The sequence below is a fragment of the Argiope bruennichi genome, chromosome 9 (genome assembly GCF_947563725.1).
Source record: "Argiope bruennichi chromosome 9, qqArgBrue1.1, whole genome shotgun sequence".
NCBI lineage: Eukaryota > Metazoa > Arthropoda > Arachnida > Araneae > Araneidae > Argiope > Argiope bruennichi.
The window spans coordinates 17483574-17503568 of record NC_079159.1 but is presented as its reverse complement, the minus strand read 5'-3'; the positions used below and the strand labels follow the sequence as shown (position 1 = coordinate 17503568).

General features: G+C 26.6%; 1 protein-coding gene across 2 annotated transcripts in view; it reads left to right on the top strand.

Annotated features, from left to right (window-relative positions):
• Positions 1 to 19995, top strand: part of LOC129985110 (brefeldin A-inhibited guanine nucleotide-exchange protein 3-like) — a 48421-nt gene that overhangs the window by 16168 nt on the left and 12258 nt on the right. The window contains exons 14-28 of one of the 2 annotated variants that reach the window (XM_056095022.1): positions 558 to 825; positions 1874 to 2055; positions 6878 to 7040; positions 8458 to 8565; positions 9547 to 9765; positions 12118 to 12364; positions 12969 to 13112; positions 13220 to 13375; positions 14248 to 14494; positions 15651 to 15830; positions 16005 to 16272; positions 16856 to 17018; positions 17960 to 18104; positions 18466 to 18658; positions 18988 to 19158. In XM_056095022.1, the coding sequence (XP_055950997.1) occupies positions 558 to 825; positions 1874 to 2055; positions 6878 to 7040; positions 8458 to 8565; positions 9547 to 9765; positions 12118 to 12364; positions 12969 to 13112; positions 13220 to 13375; positions 14248 to 14494; positions 15651 to 15830; positions 16005 to 16272; positions 16856 to 17018; positions 17960 to 18104; positions 18466 to 18658; positions 18988 to 19158 (2854 nt within the window). Of the gene's footprint in view, positions 1 to 557; positions 826 to 1873; positions 2056 to 6877; positions 7041 to 8409; positions 8566 to 9546; positions 9766 to 12117; positions 12365 to 12968; positions 13113 to 13219; positions 13376 to 14247; positions 14495 to 15650; positions 15831 to 16004; positions 16273 to 16855; positions 17019 to 17959; positions 18105 to 18465; positions 18659 to 18987; positions 19159 to 19995 lie in introns of both variants that reach the window. The other variant, XM_056095021.1, reaches the window with a different exon arrangement.

Sequence of the window (19995 nt, the reverse complement as noted above, 5' to 3'; positions counted from 1 at the left end):
ACTTTATCCCCCTTTGCATCTTTGATTATTGAGATGTTGAAAAAACTTCACACAAGTGCATAATGCTCATAATTTAATAACTCTGGATCCAACAATTTGTCCTGTAGAGAAATGATATTTTCATTTTGCATGTCACTTGCAATTTATAGACATTATTCTATTCTATGAACATTATTTGTTGAAATTTATAAAATAGATTGTTTTATTATATCTTTCCACAAAAGTATACATCTCAACTCTAAAAAATTATTGCTAAAATTAGATGCCTCCTTTTTTTTTAGGAAGATTAATAAGCATTAGGAATTATTAAGTCTATAAATTTATCTGTGCTCACAATTCAGAGCTCATTACGATTAATAAGGCATGCAATGTATGCTTTATGGTTTCAACTTAAATTTTAGCCCCACATTTGGAAAATTGAAAAAAAGAAAGGTCTTTTTACATAAAACAAAGCTTTGTCATTAATCATCTCTAATTTATGCTATTTTTGCTTGAGAATATCTATAACTATTTAATCCTGAGAATATCATATATTTATTTCTTTTGTAATATTTCAGGATAATCCCATGGAAGATCTTCTTGATGAGGATGACAGATTAAAAAAAATTCCACGAACTTTATTAGGTCATGAAGATGCCGGCAAGGAAGAAAGAGAAAGAATAGAAAGATTATGCCTTGCTAGATTGGAATTTGCTCAACAAGAACGCCAGAATGCTCGTAATTTTGTTAATGTTTTGCAGTCTTTTCTGCCAGATCTTCTTGCTATACGCAGTTCCATTGAAGCCGATCAAGCGCTCCAAGAATTTTCATCCAAATACTGTGAAGGTATTATTTTTTTTTTAAACTTAGTTTTTACATTTAGAGTAAAATTGCATTGATAATGTTTTAAGCAATATGTTTAATTTTCTTTTAATATGGAATAGAACTTCTTTAAAAATTTGCAAAATAATGATAATAATATTGATTCTATTTGGCCAGAAAACTTTTGCTATTACTTTTTGTTTTATATAATTAAGGGCAACTTAAAAAAATTCTATTAAAAAATAATTATTTGGTGAACTGAATTCATTTTAATTCATAATAATCTAAACAGGTTTTTTCTTATAAAAATACAAAGAATATAAAAGAAAAGGGTTTTTTGAAAGTTTTTGTGATCTCAATCTTTTCCATCCTATTCACATGAATCTTTGCCTCTTCTTCCTCAATTACTAATTAAAAACTATTGTTTTTGAAGAGGCCTCCTTTTTTTTCTTCTATAATTACAACATAAATCGTTATATATTTTATCAGTTATTTTTTAATAAAACATGCTTATTTAGAATTTGCCAGTTTCTCTCTATGAATATACGCAAGTTTCGAGTGAAGCCACAATTTTATCTTTTTTAAAACTGTAAAATGTTTTAAAATTAATTTTAATGCAACTTCTTGGCATTAGCTCTTCTTTCTTAGAAATAGTTTTAAGAAGTAATTTAATCAATTTTAATTCCAAGAAAAGGATTTTGTGCTATTTGTCTCCATGTTGGACCATAGTTTTGAAACATCTTTTTAAAAATTAGTTTGCCTTATGAATTTACCTGTGTTTAAATATCACATTTTTAATAACATGAAACTATCACAACATTAATTTGGAACATATGAGAGAAAATGGATGTACCTATATCTGCTCAAATAATAATAATAATAATAATAAAAATGGCTCTTTTGATTTTGTTTCTCCTGAGATATTCTAGAAAGTATAACATCATGAATTTCCCTTCTACTCATATAAAATGGAGAATGAATTATTGTCGCCCTTTTTTTTTCTTTTTAAGAATACCAGTAGATTATAATTTAATTTAAATTAAGTTTACTTAAATTTATCTATTTATTTTAGGTTTGTGGCAGTCACAACAATCTATTAAAGACAGTTCTGATGAAAAAGAATTTTCTTCTCACATAACAATATTAAATGCTGATGGCATCTATTTGGCATTGTATTCTGCACTTTTATTAAATCTTAAACTCATCCGCAATGACTATTATAAGGAGTTCTCTGGTCAAGTACCTTTGACTGAAGTAAGTCTTATGCTATTGTTTTTTTAGGTTAATTTATTGTATTTAATTGAGAAATTTAATCTAAAATTATAAACAAAGGTATTTTATACTAAAATATTAGGGTTAAAATTTTTAAATAACTGTTATCATCAAAAAATGTTAAAACGATTTTTTGTTGTTGTTTTATTTAAATATTTATTATTTGCTTCAGGTTTACCACACCTCTGGGAGAACTGGGAAAACAGAATTTAAAAATCGTCTAAAAAAACCTGGAAAATGCAGGGAAATTTGAAAATTCCCATAGTAACAGAGAATTTTAATTCTTGATTCCCCCCCCCCCATCCAAACTATGCCAATCTCTAAAGATTGCAAGAATACAAGATCGTAGTCATCGCTTCCAAAAAAGAAACTATACCATTCGTGATTGTGTAATGTGAGAAATCGAATCTTTTCTATTCTCTCCCTCTTTTTACTGTATATATCAGTTTAGTTCCGATTTGCTAGACAGTTGCTCTTTTTTCTTGAGATTCCCGAATTGCAGCTAATGAAATGCTCGAGATTTATATAATTCTGCGAAAGAACAGAATACGTTTCTCAGCCGGGAACATTCAATCTGCGGAAGCAGCGTGGTGGTGTTTAATCTACCATACTTGAATTTATTGAATGGTTTGAACTTTTTTATATTAGAGAATTTTTATTATAGCATGAGCTGCTCAAAATCCATTTTCTAGAAGGATTAAAAAAAAATCAAACCTGATTTTGCTGGTTGGATTCAAGAAGTTCTGCAAAATCCCTTTCTTGCATACTGCTCATTTTATAAGAAGTTAATAAGGCTAAGTAATCAGGGCCGGCCTTCTCTATAAAGGGTTCTGGGTGAAAAAGCCACTTGGGGCCCTAATTTTTTTTGTGAAGCAATATATATATATACACATACACACAAACCTGAACATATATTATTTGCATGTCTATTTAATGCATGATTTTGTTTTGCTAATACATTAATTACCTCAGAAAAATTACAATTTTTTTCCATTTTTTTTAATGACATTCAATATAGCAAGTATATTTAAACATTCTGAACACAATTTTGACTGAAAATAATTCTTTATTAATTTTACTTTGCTGAAAGAGCTCTCAACATTTGCTATAGTAACTGGCAATGTTAAAAAAAAGTTGTAACACAGTTAATACATTTAGAAATAATAAATCATTATAATTATTATTTAGAATGTATTGCAATACATCTTGTGCATTATTTACATCTCTTTCATTCAAAATCAAATACTGTAGCAAACAAATTTCCCAGATTAGATTTTCGCTACATCTTTTTTATAAAACTTCACAAAGTTTTTGGAAGATTTCTCTAATTTGTGTTTTTCTAAAGTTTTTATGTATATGATTAATTTGAAATCAGAAATAATATTTGGTAGCTATCTTATATTACCAAATATAAGATAACAGTATCTATTACAGTGTTAAAAAAGTAACACCTAAATTCCTCTACCGTTTTTTTTAAACTTTATCTTCTGCTAATTCGGGATATAATCTTTTCCTTTTTCGAATTCGTTTTTCTGGGAAATGTTTTGAAATGTTCAAATTACGTGTTAGTTCTTTTGCTTCGTCTATACATGTGTTGAATTTTGTTCTTAAAGTTTGGATTTCAGTTTTAATTTTATTGACTAAATTGAAAGTCGAGTCAAGAACAATTATCTTTGCTTGAAATAGTTTATTGATAGTGTTAATTTTGGACAATATTGCAAACCATACTATTAAGCATAAAATAAATGGCATTACTTGGATTACATCCAATAAACTTTTAGCTTTTGATACTGCTGTATTATTGTTACTTAAATTTTTCTAGGACATTACAAGTTTGTTCAAACTGTGTATACACTGCTTGAACTAAATCTATTTTGACTTCCCAGTGAGTGTCACATAATGATTTAAAATTAATATTTAAATGCTTTTGTAGAATTTCCCATCTTTTTGTAGATATAGAAAATAAGCAATATAAGTGTTGCAATATCCCCCAATTTTTTTTTACAATATATACTGCCAGAAGCGGCATCACAAATTAATAAATTAAAGGAATGTGATAGGCAAGGCACATAAATTGCATACAGATTTTGAGAAAGTTTTCTAGATTGCACACCTTTATATTTTTATTTCATGTTGCTATTATTGTCGTATGCTTGCCGTTTACAATTCATAACATCTAAATCATGCTCACTTAATCTTTCCAATATAGATTTTGCTAATCCTCCCATCACATCAGTTACTTCACTGAACCCTCCCTATAAATGACTCATTTATAGTTTTTTTCTCTTTCAAATTTACATACATAATAATGATTGAAGTGTGTTCCTTAGGGGAAATATCAGGAGTACAATTCATTAGAATACTACAGTACATGAATGCTTTGTACTGTAGTTCCACGAAATGGAAGATTATTACACGCTAAAAATAGAATCACATCTACAATTCTTTGAAATAATAATTTGTGTCATGCGATTTTCTTGATTGTTTTATCAATAATCAAATGCAAATTTAGTCATTTTAGTAATTATTTCCAAGCACTTAACAAATTAAAATGACAACTAGAAAGCTCATGATCTTGAATTACAATTTACAGCTTTCTCCATTTACTATAGCTACTTATAATCATTTCCTCATCTTTTGGAAAACAGTAGATACACAATAAAAACAAAATACAGAGTCTCGTGTTTTTGAATAAATTAACTAGCTGCGAAGTTGTTTTTCACTAATTGGCCTTTTTTAAAAGTAGTATGTAGTGGAAAATGACCTACCTTCCACATTTTTAGCAGAAACTCCTTGGTATTGTACAAGTCCGATTTTAACACAAAACATTCTAAATTTATCGGTTATGATACTTGGCCATAATCCAGGATCATTTATATTCTATTGATCATATTTGTTATTGTCATTTTCATCATTATTTTCTGATTCGGTCATATTTTTGTAAACACATGGTTCTTCAACAAATTTCGCCGTTTCAATATTTAATTGCAAAACTGTGTATTTTGCGCGGAACTTTCTTTCCCACTTGAATTTTGAATTGCAACTTCTGAAGTCGAAGCAATTTCATTGCCAGAATTACTTCCTAGTCAAGAAAACAGATCTACTTGTGACTTCTTGCAGTTTAGATTTTTTCTTTTTTGACACCCAGAGGGATATTTCCTTGGCATGGACATGGTTATATCTAACAGTATTAAGCAGTTTATAGAAAGAATTATCAAATTACTATATGGTATACTATAATACACTATAATACATAGTAGGTGAGGCAAGTGACTGTAAATTTGCTTACCTTATATTAATATTATTTTCCATACTTGTATTGGACTATAATATATACTGTAAAATTGAGGTGTTGATCGTTTAATTTATCTTCGTTTTACTTTTTATTTGACTTAATAGAAACAAACATACACAGATGCACACATAAAAATATTATATAATGTAGAAAAAAGTAGATAGCTGATGATTTACAAGTCCATTTGAACCAGCTTCATCCTCAACTTCTTGGCGCCTCTTATGCACAGAAGTTTCGCTGCTCTGTTTTAACATGTCTGAAGGGGATTTCCTTATTCATAAATGAACTTTTCCCCTTTTTTATAAATTCACTGTAATCGTTGCTTAATAACGGCGTCATTTGACACTCAGCCAGCCACGTGTAAACAAATTTGTATACTTTCAGTATGTGTAAACGCTATTTTAATTCTTGATCACGGTGGGGGCCCCTCATTCGCGGGCTCCGGTGCATAGCATCCGCCGCACCCTCCCGGATGGCCGGCCCTATAAGTAATATGGGAAAACAGGCACTTACTAGTCTTGCCAAAAAAGGAAAACATGCAAGACTTGCCTGCCAGTTCCAAAGAGTCATAATTAAGATTGGATAAAAGGAATGCAGGAAAAGATGACATGTCAAATCTGAAAACGTCAAATTGAATGTCCGCCCGATTTCAAACTTTTTTAGTTTAAGAACGAGAATTTAAAGCTGAATATTGATAGGCTTTAAAACTTGTTGCTTCACATTAATCCTTTAATGATGCAAAGATGTCGGAAATATTTTCACACATGTTCTCTGAAAGTGAAATTGCTAAAAAAAGTGTACGCCAGACCGTACAAAAATATCGTACATAATTTGTTAAGGATGATCTCTATGAAATTGATGACTGAAAAAAATCTGCAAAAGTTGCAGAAATGTATGCCCAAATACATAATTTAACAAAAATTAATAAATAAAAAAGTAATCTTGCTTTGTAATGTTTTTTTATTGAGTAATCATTAAATGATTTGTATCATAATAACAAAATTGTTTTGTATTTTATTTCACTTGAGTCCTTAATTTTGTGTGTCTTACAGTTAAGGAGCATGAGAAGTAATATATCCCCCCCCCTCCCTTATTATATAAATTTTGGTTTGCTAAATTCTGGATAATAAATAAAGGGAATTTTTTTTTTGTATATAAATATAAACCTTCTTTTAATATGCTATTATTTCAAATAATTTTAAATTATTTTATGTGAATGTTAATTGCTTTTTCCACTTCTTAAAATCATATTGCATTACAACTGGCATGTGAGTACTATAGGAGCATTTCCTTGTATCTTGAATATATGTACAAGAAAAGCAGAGATTTTTTTTTTCCAGATTTAAGAAGCAGCCCTGGTGAAAGTTCTTTTTTTTTATTAATTATGCTAATGAAGGAAAAAAAGGATTTCATAATTAAATTAAATATGTCATAAGATTATTTGCAATGTTTATTATCACTAATTTAGTTAAAACTCATATGAAATCTTTTTTGTTTGTTTGATTGCAGCAACAATTTATTGAAGAAGTTCATGGAAGTGGTGTTCTTGTGTATCTGTCAGCTACTTGGCTTGCTGAGTTATATCAGCAAATTTTGGCAATAAATTTGTTAGAAGAAGCTGGCTATAAGCCTAATTCACTTGAAAACTATGCTCTTATCAATTTATTATCTGGTACTTGCCTTATGATTGCCTTATTTTTTTTTTTAAATGTCTATAAGAATATTAATAGAGTAGAATTATCTTAGTAACTATTAATTCTATATTAATATATTTGTTTTCTTTTATTCTCTCCAGGAATTAGATATTAGTATAAAAATTTATTTTCAAAGATCAAAATTTGTGTGCAATAACAGAATTTTTAAAGTGCTATATATTTTATTCTTTAAATTCTTCGGTTTCAATGATGCAGTAGAAATCTCTAAAACAGCTGCTTTGTTCATCTCTGTTATTTTATACCAAGAAGATTCTATAATTTTGTTGAAAAAAATATATATTTGATATATCCAAATGCATGCTAAATTTCACTACTCTGTTACTAATTATGTAGTATTATATTATAATTATTTATGTTCATGTCAAAATTGCAATCGTCAATTCCGAAGAGATGTAAAAGCAATTTACTGTTTATTAAAATGAGAATTTATATCATATTTTATTTGGACAACATTTATTTAAAGCAATTACCTTTAAAAAATTACAGATAACAAATTTAAGACAAATAGAAATATTATTTTCATTACTTTCCTTAATTTGTATTCTTTTTTATTTTTATGTTTTCATAATAAAAAAAAAATTAAATGGATAAATTTTAACTTTCATTAAGATAACTGTTTACATTCTTTTTCATTTCTGTTAATTAATTATGTTGAAAAAGACAAAATTTATGGAAGATTATTTTTAATTAGAATTTTCTTATCAAAATTTGCAGTTTGAAGATTTTAGATGTTATAAATCATATTTAAATTATATCTAAATTATATTTAAATTTTCCTTCTGAAAGAATTAAATTGTACAAAGAATTTATTAATATTAAAAACATTTTTGATTTATTTTATGAAATTATTGTAAATGTTTATAAATTTTCAGAGGCTTATAAAGTATTGTAATTTATGCTGAAATATTATATTTATTTAGTGCCTTTATAATTGTTGCTTGTTTTACTGAATCTTATGCATGAAAAAGCATGTATAGGTACATTTTTTTTTTTTTTTGAAGGAACTAAAATTGTTTTATCTAATCATATGTATGCTTAAATTTTTCTTGCTGTTCGAGTTAATATCTTAGTAATAATTTTTTTTAGTGGCAAAGTTGATGCATTTTTCCATATTCAATTCTTGTTGCATTTTGCTATGACTTATGCATGCATGCAACAATTTATTTTTAATTTTATTGTTTAATTTTCATTTTAAGCATGAATCAAATTTTTTTATTTATTTTTATTATCTTCTATTTTTTTTGTTTTATTTGCTTGTGATGGCATTTTGATTTTTCTTTTGCTTAGTTTGCTTTGTCTTTTTGTTTTCTTTTGCTTGCATGATAGGTTTACTCCTTGGTATTGATGATTGGTGTCAACATAACAATCTTTCAGATGTAGATGGCTTAGGAAATTCCTTACCTGGTGCTCAACAATTAGCAGATTTTCGTCGACTGGAGAAAGCTGTTATTAATAATCAGAGCTCTCCTAATATTGAAGCTGGTAAGTATAAAAAAATAGCTAGTTTGTTTAAGAGCATACATTTTCTTAAAAACCATGGGGAAATGGTAAAAAAATATGCAATGTTTATTTCTTTAAAAATAAATTAAGTTTGCTTTTTTATATATAGATTTGCAAGCAACTATTTTCCTTAGATATAGATTTATTAATTTTAAAATTTCATTAATTTTTATAAATATTTTTTTTTTTGTCTTAGCAGGAAAAAAATGCAATTAAAATATTTTTTAATGAAAATGGCATTTCAATATACATATATTATTTTTGAAAATGTTTATTAATCTTTTTTTAAAAATTGTTTTTGCATTTCAAGCAATGATTTTCCATCTTAAGAGTTATTATCCAAACATATAAATATTTTCTGCAATTTTTGAGTGATGTTGTCCATATGTAATTAAAAAAATTATTTCTCTTTTTTTTTAAGTTTTAACTTGACTAATTAATTTTATTTTCTGAAACATTTGCTGTGTTATGAGATGTATATATATTAGTAAACAAAGGGTATTAATAATATATTTATGAAGAGTTCATAAGAGTAATTAGAATTATGCGAGATTTGAAAGTTATTTGGTATTTCTAGAATAATAAAAATTGTGTTCATCACATTAACTTTTGTAAATATTGAAAAAAAAAAAAAGGAACTTGTAAATTAAGGTGCATTAATTAGGAATTGAAAAAGGTTTCAAATTTTAAAATTATAATTAAGAAAAAAATTGTTAAATAGGCATGACTTAAGAATTTTATTCTTCCTCTTTGGGAATGTTTTGCATTATGAGTAAGAATCGGGAATGAATTATATTCATTAAGTGAAGTTCTACTGTATGCAAGTCATAAAATTATAGGATCAGAATTTATATGCTTTTTGAAATTTATCCTCTTATTTTTTTTATTAGGCTTTGCTTTTTTGATTACTTGTATTGTTTTTTTTTAATAAAGTATTCTAATTGTATTCATTTATTTGAACAGGCAGAAAGTTCAGTCGTAGAATTTTAACATGTTGCTGGGATACAGTTCTGGAAGTTTTATCAGTTTTACTTAATGGAACAAATTCATGTGGTATATCAAGTACTGTTGGATTTTTACTGGGAACAGAAGGGGCAAAAGAAGAGCATAGGAAAACAAAAGATGCTATTGCAGAAAGTTTGGATGGATTACAAAGAGCTGCCAAACTTTGCAATAATTTAGGTAATTAACATATGTGCAAGAAATATTATATTCATAGTGTGTTGAATATCTTTATTTTTTATGTGCTTTATTCTGGTAAAAATTGTATTAGAACATCATTAAAATATTAATCCAGTTTCTTTTTTACTTTCTTGTATATGAAATCTAGAGAAAATATTGTAATCGTCAAAAAATTAAAACTACGGATTTTGACAAATCTCTACATTTTATGTCTCCTTAAGTTCAAGAAACACATTATAGATTATGTCTGTCTGTCAGTGAGTGAGTGAATGTGTCAGTCTGTCTGTTTGTAAACATGATAACTCAAAAATACTTCAAGCATGAATACATGAAATTCTATATATGGCCTGATGATCAAATTTTGATCAAAATTCCATCACAGAGAGTCTGACCATTTGTTTGAATATAAGTTAACATGATAACTACAAAACATTGAGAGCTAGATGGATAAAATTTGGTACATAGATTGAGCATTCATATTGTAGATGTTTATTAAATTTTGAGCCAAATCCAAATACAGGTTTAATGTCTGTCAATCTTAACTTTCAGAAACATGTAAATGAGGGAGGAAAAAAAAGCAATGACTTCAATTTATCAAATCTGATACTTGATTTTTTAAAATTTCAATTGTAGTTCTTGTAGTCAAATTTTGTTTTCAATTGGTTGGGTAAAAAAATGCATCTAAGACCCAAGTTTACCTTGATTAGAGAGTATGCGAGATAGTTTTGGAGAGACCATTACACTGTTTGTTATAGTGATTGACTTACTAACTAGCAAATTAGATAATTAATACTTTTATGAAGGATTTTTATGTGTAAACGATAAATAATCGAAATTATGAATATCTTGCATAAGACATTTAGGATGAATTGATGCTATGTGTAAAATTTGTATAGTTGCTTTTTACTGTCATCTGTTACGACTGGAGAGATGAGCTGATGACAGTAGTTAGCTTGAAAGATTACTATAAACTGCAACTTTCTTACCTTCTGAACAGATGAAAATGAACAAGTAACTGAAAAAAATTGAAATTGAGAAGTGTGATCATTTATACATCCATAAAGAATTTCTGAAGTAAAATTATGATAGTTGTATACATAACCTTTTTGTAAGCTGCATAATTTATTTCTGAATTTTTATAACAGCTTTTCACATCTTTTTACTTGAAAAAATGCTAATATTATAGGGCCTATAAAAGAGCAGAATGTTAGTTATTATAACAATCATAGAAACCAAAGAAAATATGTTTATGTTATGAATATTTTAATACAATACTGTTTTAAGACTTGCATATTATTTTTAAATTGCTTCACACAGCTTAAACAAGGAAAAAAATAATTCAAAATGCTCTATGTGGTAAACTATTGGCCATAGAATTACCAAATATTGTACATTGCTATTTTTTATGTGTCTATTTAGAGAGTATTTTTTATAATTTTAACTAAATTTTGAATTAGTTTTATAACCAGTTTTATTTTTTAATTACTAGTTTTCCCACCACTTTAAGGTTTGAAAAATACGTTTTTTAGAGATTCCAGTTTTATTTCCATATGAATTTTATATAAAAAAATTTTTTAAGAATATTCTCAAGTATGTTTCACAACAATACTTTTCATTGCGTTAATTACTGCATGTATAATTATATATTTTACTAAGATATTAAGTACATTTGTTTTTATTAACATTATTGTTGCTGTATAATAATGAATAAATTGAGAAATAAAATTAGATGAGGACAAATCAAGCCTAAAACATTATCATGTTATGATATTATGAACTAGATGTCTGAATCTCATTATTATTATTTATCAGGACCTCCCAAAATGTAGTTACTATATTTTTTCACATTCTCAACTTGATCAACTTTGTAAACTGATTCAAAATTCTGGAACAACAATTTCTGATCTATTGCATTGCCGTTTTTTATTTCAAAGTTAAAAATAGTAATTTCTGATTTAAGCTGTATGTCTTCATATTCATTCCAAAATCTTGTTTATTTATAATTTTTTATAAATAAATATAAATTATTATTATATTTATGAAATAAAGCAGTAATTTTTTATTCCCTTTACGAAATAAAGTAGTCTTAAGTATGTATGAATGGAATTATTGTGAAGTTTTAACTAAATAAATGAATTGTAACAAACAATTTAGCTACGGAATATTGCCTTTAAAGAAATGGTTTTCTAAATAATTGCCTTCTGTACTGCAACTACATATTTAATATAGTTGCATTTGTTTAGTTTCATTCAGTTGTTTATTCATTTTTTTTTAAATTCAGAGTTTAATATGAATTTTATGCCTTGTGTAAAAGTGAAGTTTTGAAAATAGTTTATATGTATTTTCTCAAAGGTCTCCAATCTTGCTGCAGTGCTGTATTTGCCCAGCTTGCTGGAGCATCATGTCCTCTCTCTGAGGATGCCATCTTCCCACAAATACCTGCTAAGTTTGAAAATCGAAATTTCAAGAAATCTCTACTTTCTGGACGTAGCAAGGCTTTACGTTTGCATGCTTCACAGATCTTAAGTATGGATGTTATATTGAGCAAAGGTCTTGAATTAGGTAGTCACAGTCCAGATTGTTGGAAATATGTTTTTCAGTAAGTAATATACTAGTTTTCCTTAAATATAGTTGAAGAAAAGAGGCATTTATAATTTATTGATTATATATAGTTTAAATGCAGTGACTATCATTTTATTATTGGCTATCTATCTAATCACTTTTTTAATCCAAAAATTTTCTTATCATTTATTATTTTATTGTTTCAGCAGATAATGAAAATTTTAAATGTTAACTTACCAGAATTTTTTGATAAAGAAAAGATATAAATTAGAAAAAAAATATATAAATTTTTATTATTTTGATTTCAAAAAATTTTCTATATTTAATTTATAAATATTTTTTAATGACATGGTTTGTTATGATTGCTTTTAAATAATTATACTTCTTGGCATATTTTTGTGAATATAAGTGATGATGATGTAGCTTAGTGATATAGGTTATAAGAAGTGTTAACAATTTTCAAAAATTAATAAAAAATTATATACTTTACATACATATGTAAATAATATATATAGTTAATATAAGAATGTATTTTGACTTGCTTGAAATGAAAAATATTGATATTTTTTTAGAAATTCCTCATATATATATTATGTAAATAAGCATACTTAGTAAGATAATAGCAAACTTTTTAATTATAGATGCTGCTTGTTTGTTTTGCAACTAGAAAATATGTATTTCAGCGGGCATGGTAATACTCAATCTGTTACTTCTCGCTCTGCTCATCATACTCAAAATCAATCTACCTATAGTGAATCCCACCTGACGTCATTGGATTCTGATAGGTATGAAGTGTTATACCTTTATCAGAACTAAAGAGAAAGTGCTAAAATCTCAAGTCATGATATTTCTCATATATATAAGTCTAATTTCTTACATTATTTTTTGTTAGTTATGAATATTTATCAATGCCTGGTTCCACCGTTCCTCCAAAACTTGAAATCAAAGAAATTATAAAAGAAAATCATAACTTTGCAAACACGTCTGATGTAATTAAGGATCATCAACTACTAAATTCTATTGAAGTTCTTTCTCAGCAACTAGACAGGTAAAGTAATTATTACTCCTTTTTTTTTTAATTCTTTATTACAGTATCAAAATTACTTGCTTACTGTAATTATACTTTTAATACTTAATAATAATAATACTTTTCTGACTTTTACTTTTAAATACGTACTTTTAAATATATTTTTTACATAATACTTTTCCTGACTAAATATATCTTTTTCTTCCTTTCTATGCAATTTGAAATTCCTTAAGTTGGACTGTGAAGAATCGCTTTTAACATTCTATTATTCATTTTTTTTTTTGCCAAACACATGGGGTTGCTCTGTATTTGTATATATTGCTAACATTAGTAAATAATATAGCATAGTAATAAAATAACATAGGCATATAAACACAATTTAAAGTAGACCCAACAAAAAATGCAACAAGTTTTTTTTCAAAAAAAAAAAAAAAAAAAAACCCTTTAAGGAGATAATATTAATAAAAATAAAAAATTTTTCTCTGATACAGCATCTACTTATTGAAAAAGGAAGTAATTGTGTATCTGTCAGATAAGGCACAACTAACGAAATGTTAAAATAAAGGCAAAATATGATATTTTCAAAGCTTGATATCTTTACAGCTGATTTTTTTAGCTAAAGATCAGAGAATTTTTTAGAACATTCTCAATTTGTACATTTTAGTAAAATCTATCGTCATTAAATATTGGAGGATTTTTCAAACTGAAATACAGTTTCAATCCAGTCAGTTACAGTCCATACTTTTTTATAAAACAAATAATAATTACTTAAAAATTGGTTATATACAATTTAATTATTAATTTTTAATATCCTTGATATTTTTATGCATAATTATATGCATTTTGTATTGAAATATATTTCTGAGGCATAACCTTTGTAATCCTTAAAATAGGTTATTTGAAGAAGCTGCCAGTAGATTGAATCTCCATGCCTTAATAACTTTCCTGGTTGAGTTATGTGCTGCCAGTCAGACACAACTCTTTACACAGAGTTACACTCGATTTTCATGTACCAATAGTCATGGTACCAACTTGCTTCTTTATCATTTGGGTGATGTCATGTTGCGATGTGCTAGAGGAGGAAGACCACTGATACATGTCATGAAGGCATGGAGTGTTGTTGCTCCACATTTTGTTGAGGTTTGTATTTAAAATCACTTATTAATGTCATTTGCTGAACTTTCATTGTCATCTACCAATAATTTATATGTATGAATAATTATTTTTTATTAAACAATTGATTTTCATTCCAATAAAAATTTGAAATTTTAATTCATGTATCAGTATTGTAAATACAGTTTAATGCTTGTCATTGAGGAACAGTTTGTTTTAACTTTAATAGCAAAAATGTAATGTCAGTTGTGATCATTTGTTGTCAAAGTTAGCAAATATATTATTTTTATTGTCATATTTAAGATTTGTGATCGGGTATTAGCATGCATATAATGTAAAATCAATTGTTTGTAATTAACAATATAATCAATATATATATGTAAACAATTCAATTTATCTACAATTTTAAAATTAATTATTTCCTAACTCCTTTAATTTAAACTGCTTTAATTTCTGAGTTGCAGAGAATAGGTTGGGTTCTGATTTCCCATGCTACTCGGGGTCTAATTTTAATTTAACAACATTCAGGGTCAACATTCACATTCATATGAAAATTATGTTGCTCAATAAATGTTAGACATCTAACTATTGACAAATTCCCCTATTGAAACTATATTAGCTCTGATGGCCTTCTTACACACTTTTTTTCTTGTTTTTGGATTAGCTGTGGGGAGAATATCAGTTCCTGGACATGATTTTAATAAACTTTTTTTTTGTTTCAAAGCAACCACAAATAAACATTTTGATTCACCATGAAAAAAAAAAATCAAGTTGTGATTTCAAGTTAAACCCTTTCCTGCTTATTTACTAAAAGTTTTATTATATATATATATAAAATATTAAAGATGTCTGCCAGGATCAAAAGTGTTATAAATGACAAAAAAAACTTTAATGACAGGAATATAAAAGCGAATTAATGTTGTATTATTCTTCATTCTAATATAAAATGTAAATTTCATTGTAAAACCATTTTTATTTTTTATTGAAACATTTATTTTATTGCTTATTATATGATTATTTTGGTTAATAAAATTCAAGATACTATTTTTGAAAAAAAAAAAAATCCTATAAATATGATATAAAAAGATAAGTATTGGGTTGAAGTGATTGAAATAAGAATTTTGTTTTTTATGAAAATATAGCTTGTTAGTTAAACTGACATGAGTGTTTTATGTTTCTAAAGGCAGCCTGCCATAAAGACAGTCTAATAGCCAAGAAAGGTGTATCAACAATTCACGATATTGTTAGTGCACTTCTATCATCAAATTCAGAGCTTCCACATTTTCATTTTAATGAAGCACTTTTTAAACCATTTGAAAATCTCCTGTGTTTAGAACTATGCGATATAGATGTTCAAGAACAGGTAAGTGATTTTCTTTTAACTATTGCTATCTTATTAAAGTTCTAATTTTTTTTCTTTCTTTCCATTTTAATATCTTTTTGAAATTATTTTTGGTATCAAAATTTTAAAATACTGCATTTATGAAATTCTTTAAAAATAAATATTGTAAAATAATATTTACTTTTTTTTCTACAGATAGTTAGTTCAATATGTGAATTTGTTGAGGGTTGTACTGCTGAAATTCATTCTGGTTGGAGACCTTTATTTGGAGCATTACGAACTGTTCAAGTACCAAGTATATCTAATCATTATGCTGAAACTGATATGGAGCGAGAGCATTTGCATCACTTGAGGGTTGTCCTTGATGTTTTTGAAGCATTTCTCTCTACAGACAATGTTTTTGTATTTGCTTATGCAGCTGTAGATTGTCTTCTATGTCTTCTGAAGCATGTTAAAGGCCCTAGTATGTAATGTTTTGTCTTGTTATTTTAAATGATAAAAGCATATAACATAAAATACCGTTTTTTAAGGTTTTTCCCCCCAAAAAAAGGAAAAAAATATGTGTTTTTGATAAAGAATTTGATTTTATTAAAACAAAAATATTTTCAATTTTTTATTTTGATTTTCAGCAAAATGAATTTTGTCTTTTTTTCATTTTTTAAAATAAAAATTTCTTTTGTTTGGAATTTAAATTATATAACAATAAATATTGTTCATTTAAGAGAAACTTTGAAAGAAAAGTTTTAAAATTTATTAAAAAATATATAATGTTTGTGCATTATTAAATTAAGTCATTAATATTTAAAGCCATGTAAATGTTTTATTTGTTTGTATTTGTTATAAATTAATAAGCAAGCATCTGTTTATGAAAATTGAAGTACAATCTGCACGTCCTTTAAAAAAAAAGTGTTCATTTTTAATATAAAAAGAGGATTTAATGAAATATTGGTAATAATAATAAATTTATTGATTTCTTCATCAGATGTTATCCATGTAAAAAAATTCCAATTATATTCATGAATTAATTTATTATAATATCCTCATAGCTGAACTTCAAGACATATCTGATATCTCCTGTGATTCTGTGGACAAACCAAGAGTGCCTCTAGACATGTGCTTAGCAGCTTTGAAATATCTAGAAAAGTGTTTTGATATTTTGTCTACTATGTACAAGATACCTACATGTCCTGTGTTTAACTCTGCTCATAGGTAAGCTGTATTTTTTCTGCTTAATCATGTCTACAGAATTTTAAAGCTTTTTGTAAATTACAGTTTTCTTTTCAGTAAGATGATATATGTATTTTTGCTCTTCAAAATGTTTTCATTTTTATTAGAAGTCTTCAGAATTCTAACTTGAAATAAAAGGAATTGATAATTATAAGCTTTCTGTTATCTAACTTATAAATACAGAAATTCTTTCATATTAAAAAGCGTTTTAAAAAATATTGTTTGTTTCTTATAAATTTATTTAAAAGATGGCATTTGTTACTTAAATTTTATTTTCCAGCTGCGTATCTCATGATTTCCGTGGGTTGGCAATCAGTCGATTTTTTTGTTGCATCCAGTGTTTTCGCAATTTAGTGTTTATTTTTACGATTATAGATTTTTATTATATTATATTATTATTGTGTAACATATAGTATCAGTTCACTTTATTTGAAAAATATTTGAACTTATTTGTAAACATTGCATCTAAATAGAAATTTTAAAGAATCACGCAATTAGAGAGTTAATATATGAAAATTTTGAATATATCACATTTTAAACTATTTTGTGATTTTTAAAAAGGTAAATATTTAATAAATACTTATATAAAGGAAATAAAAGGGCATTGTGTATTTATATTTTATGTTGTTAATCAGGAAAATTTTCACACAACTATAGTAAATTATTGCAAATAATCATAATAGGATTTAAAACATGGTCTAGTAGCTATAGTTTTTCTTTAAAAATTTATTGTTTTATGCTAGATGACTTGATTATAATATGATAAAAACAGGAAATAAAAAAAAAATCTGAACTCTGTTTCATCATACAGTTGTCAGTTTTCTATTTAAATGAATTGATGACTGAACTAATTGATACTGATTGGGGTCTTTTAGAATTTGATTATTATTTATATACTGGAGAGATAATCTTTCTTCTTATAGGATTCAAGTGTATTCTGTTCCTGATCTTGTTGATCCTGTCATACCAGGAATTCAGATAGTTTATTTTGAAGACCCTGATTCAGTTTCTAGTGACTCTGGAAGAATGTCTTCTTTAAGAATTGAAGATATTGAAGAGATAAAAGATGTAAGAGTTTAGTTATTTATTGACTATTAATTAAGTACTGATAAAGGGAAAAATGAATGAATTTGGAAAAATTTCTTCAGCAAAAAAAAAAAAAAAGCTTGTAGTGGATTTTTGTTATAATATCTGTCATTGCAGACTTGGAAGATTTCAATAAAATAGTTAAAATATCCAGCATCTGACCTTCTTTTAATTTAACAATTGCATTCATTTGTATTGCAAGATCAAAATCAATTTCTTAGAAGTGAACATTTGTTTTTTATGAAGTTAAATCTTTTTGTAATATTTTTAATTATTACTTTGAACACATATTTATAAAATATGTTATTATGTTGTTAAAAAAGAATTTTAATCTTATTTTCAGATAAATAATATTTCAAGAATCGATGATGTTTCTGTTACACTTCAAAGCCTTGAAAAACATACAGGAATAATTCATGTTTGGTTTTTACTCCTGGAAGGATTAGCTGGCACTTTAGCTACATGCCCAAAACAGTATCAATCAGCAACCATGGAAGCACTCTTCAATATGCTAAGAAATCTTAAAGAGGTCCCTGGTAATTTTTTTTGTTTATAGTGGAAATAAAAATAATCTGAGTAATTAATTAAAGATTCTTCCTCAATTTCTTTTTCTCCCTTCACTGGTTTTGGTTCTCCAATGAGTAATAGCATTATTTCTATGAAATGAATAAGCAATAATGGTTTTTATATTATAAGTAGTGAGATGCTAACTGAATGATATAGTATTATTTTGTTATATATTTATAATATTATTTCAACGAATTTTTATAGAGAGAAATAAGTTTTATTTATTATATTTTAAGGGATATTTAATACAAAATTTTAAAATGAAATTTTGCTAATATTATCGATATGCTTATTTCAGGTCCTGAATTTGGAATTTATTGTGTGAATCACCTTCTTTTACCTATGCTTCAGAATTGGCTAAGAAGAACCACCAAATTTTATCAAGTCTGGGATAATTTTGCTACAAATTTTAAACAGTGCTGTGGTTTAGCTACAGATTTGGTTGTAGATTACATTCAATATGTTTCAGGTATTTGTATATTTATGTTGTGTATGTTACATTTAATAGCTGATGAATGTATATTTGTGAAGAAACAACATGCATATTTTTGTTATAGTAAGGAATTTTTTTTATACGGCTTAAACATTTAATATTTGATGAGGTGCTTACCTGCAAATTTTTATGTAGGATTATATATTAGCTCATAGGGCTTTATAGTTAAGTAGATATTATTATCTGAAATGAACAAAAGCAGAGTAAATGATTTATACGATTTTCTTTTATAATATAATGAAACATTGTTGGATATTTTTGTAAAATTTAAGATGAAACTTAATTTTGGATCCAAGGTGCATAGTTTCTCTGTGTGTTTTCTTCTTCTTCTTCTTCTTCTTTTTTTTCTTCTCAATTTTCCTTGCCATGATCTTGGGTGATCATGTGCAGATCAGCCTGATCTGCACATGTTTCATCATCTGCGATTGGCAATGATTCAAGTGAAAGGAATATGCATAAAGGTTGCAATTGTGAAAAAAGGAGACTCACATGAGAGATCAGAGTTGTTTTTGCATTAACAAAATATATTAGAAAAGTATATTTTTAACTTATTGTTTTTCTTTCAAAGAATAGTTTGGACTATGTTTTATTTTGTGATTAATAAATTACTTAAAAAAAAAACCTGATCTCGTAACTGAGCCACCTTTATGACAATTCATTGTGAACTAACTCTGCTAAAAGTTTCTTGGACAACAATACATTTTTTTAAAACTTGTAGTGGATGACACTTGATGTTAATACAGTTTTTTTCAAATATTAATTAATTAATTGAATTTGTCCAGTAATTTCTTTTTGGTCACCAAGTTTGTAACC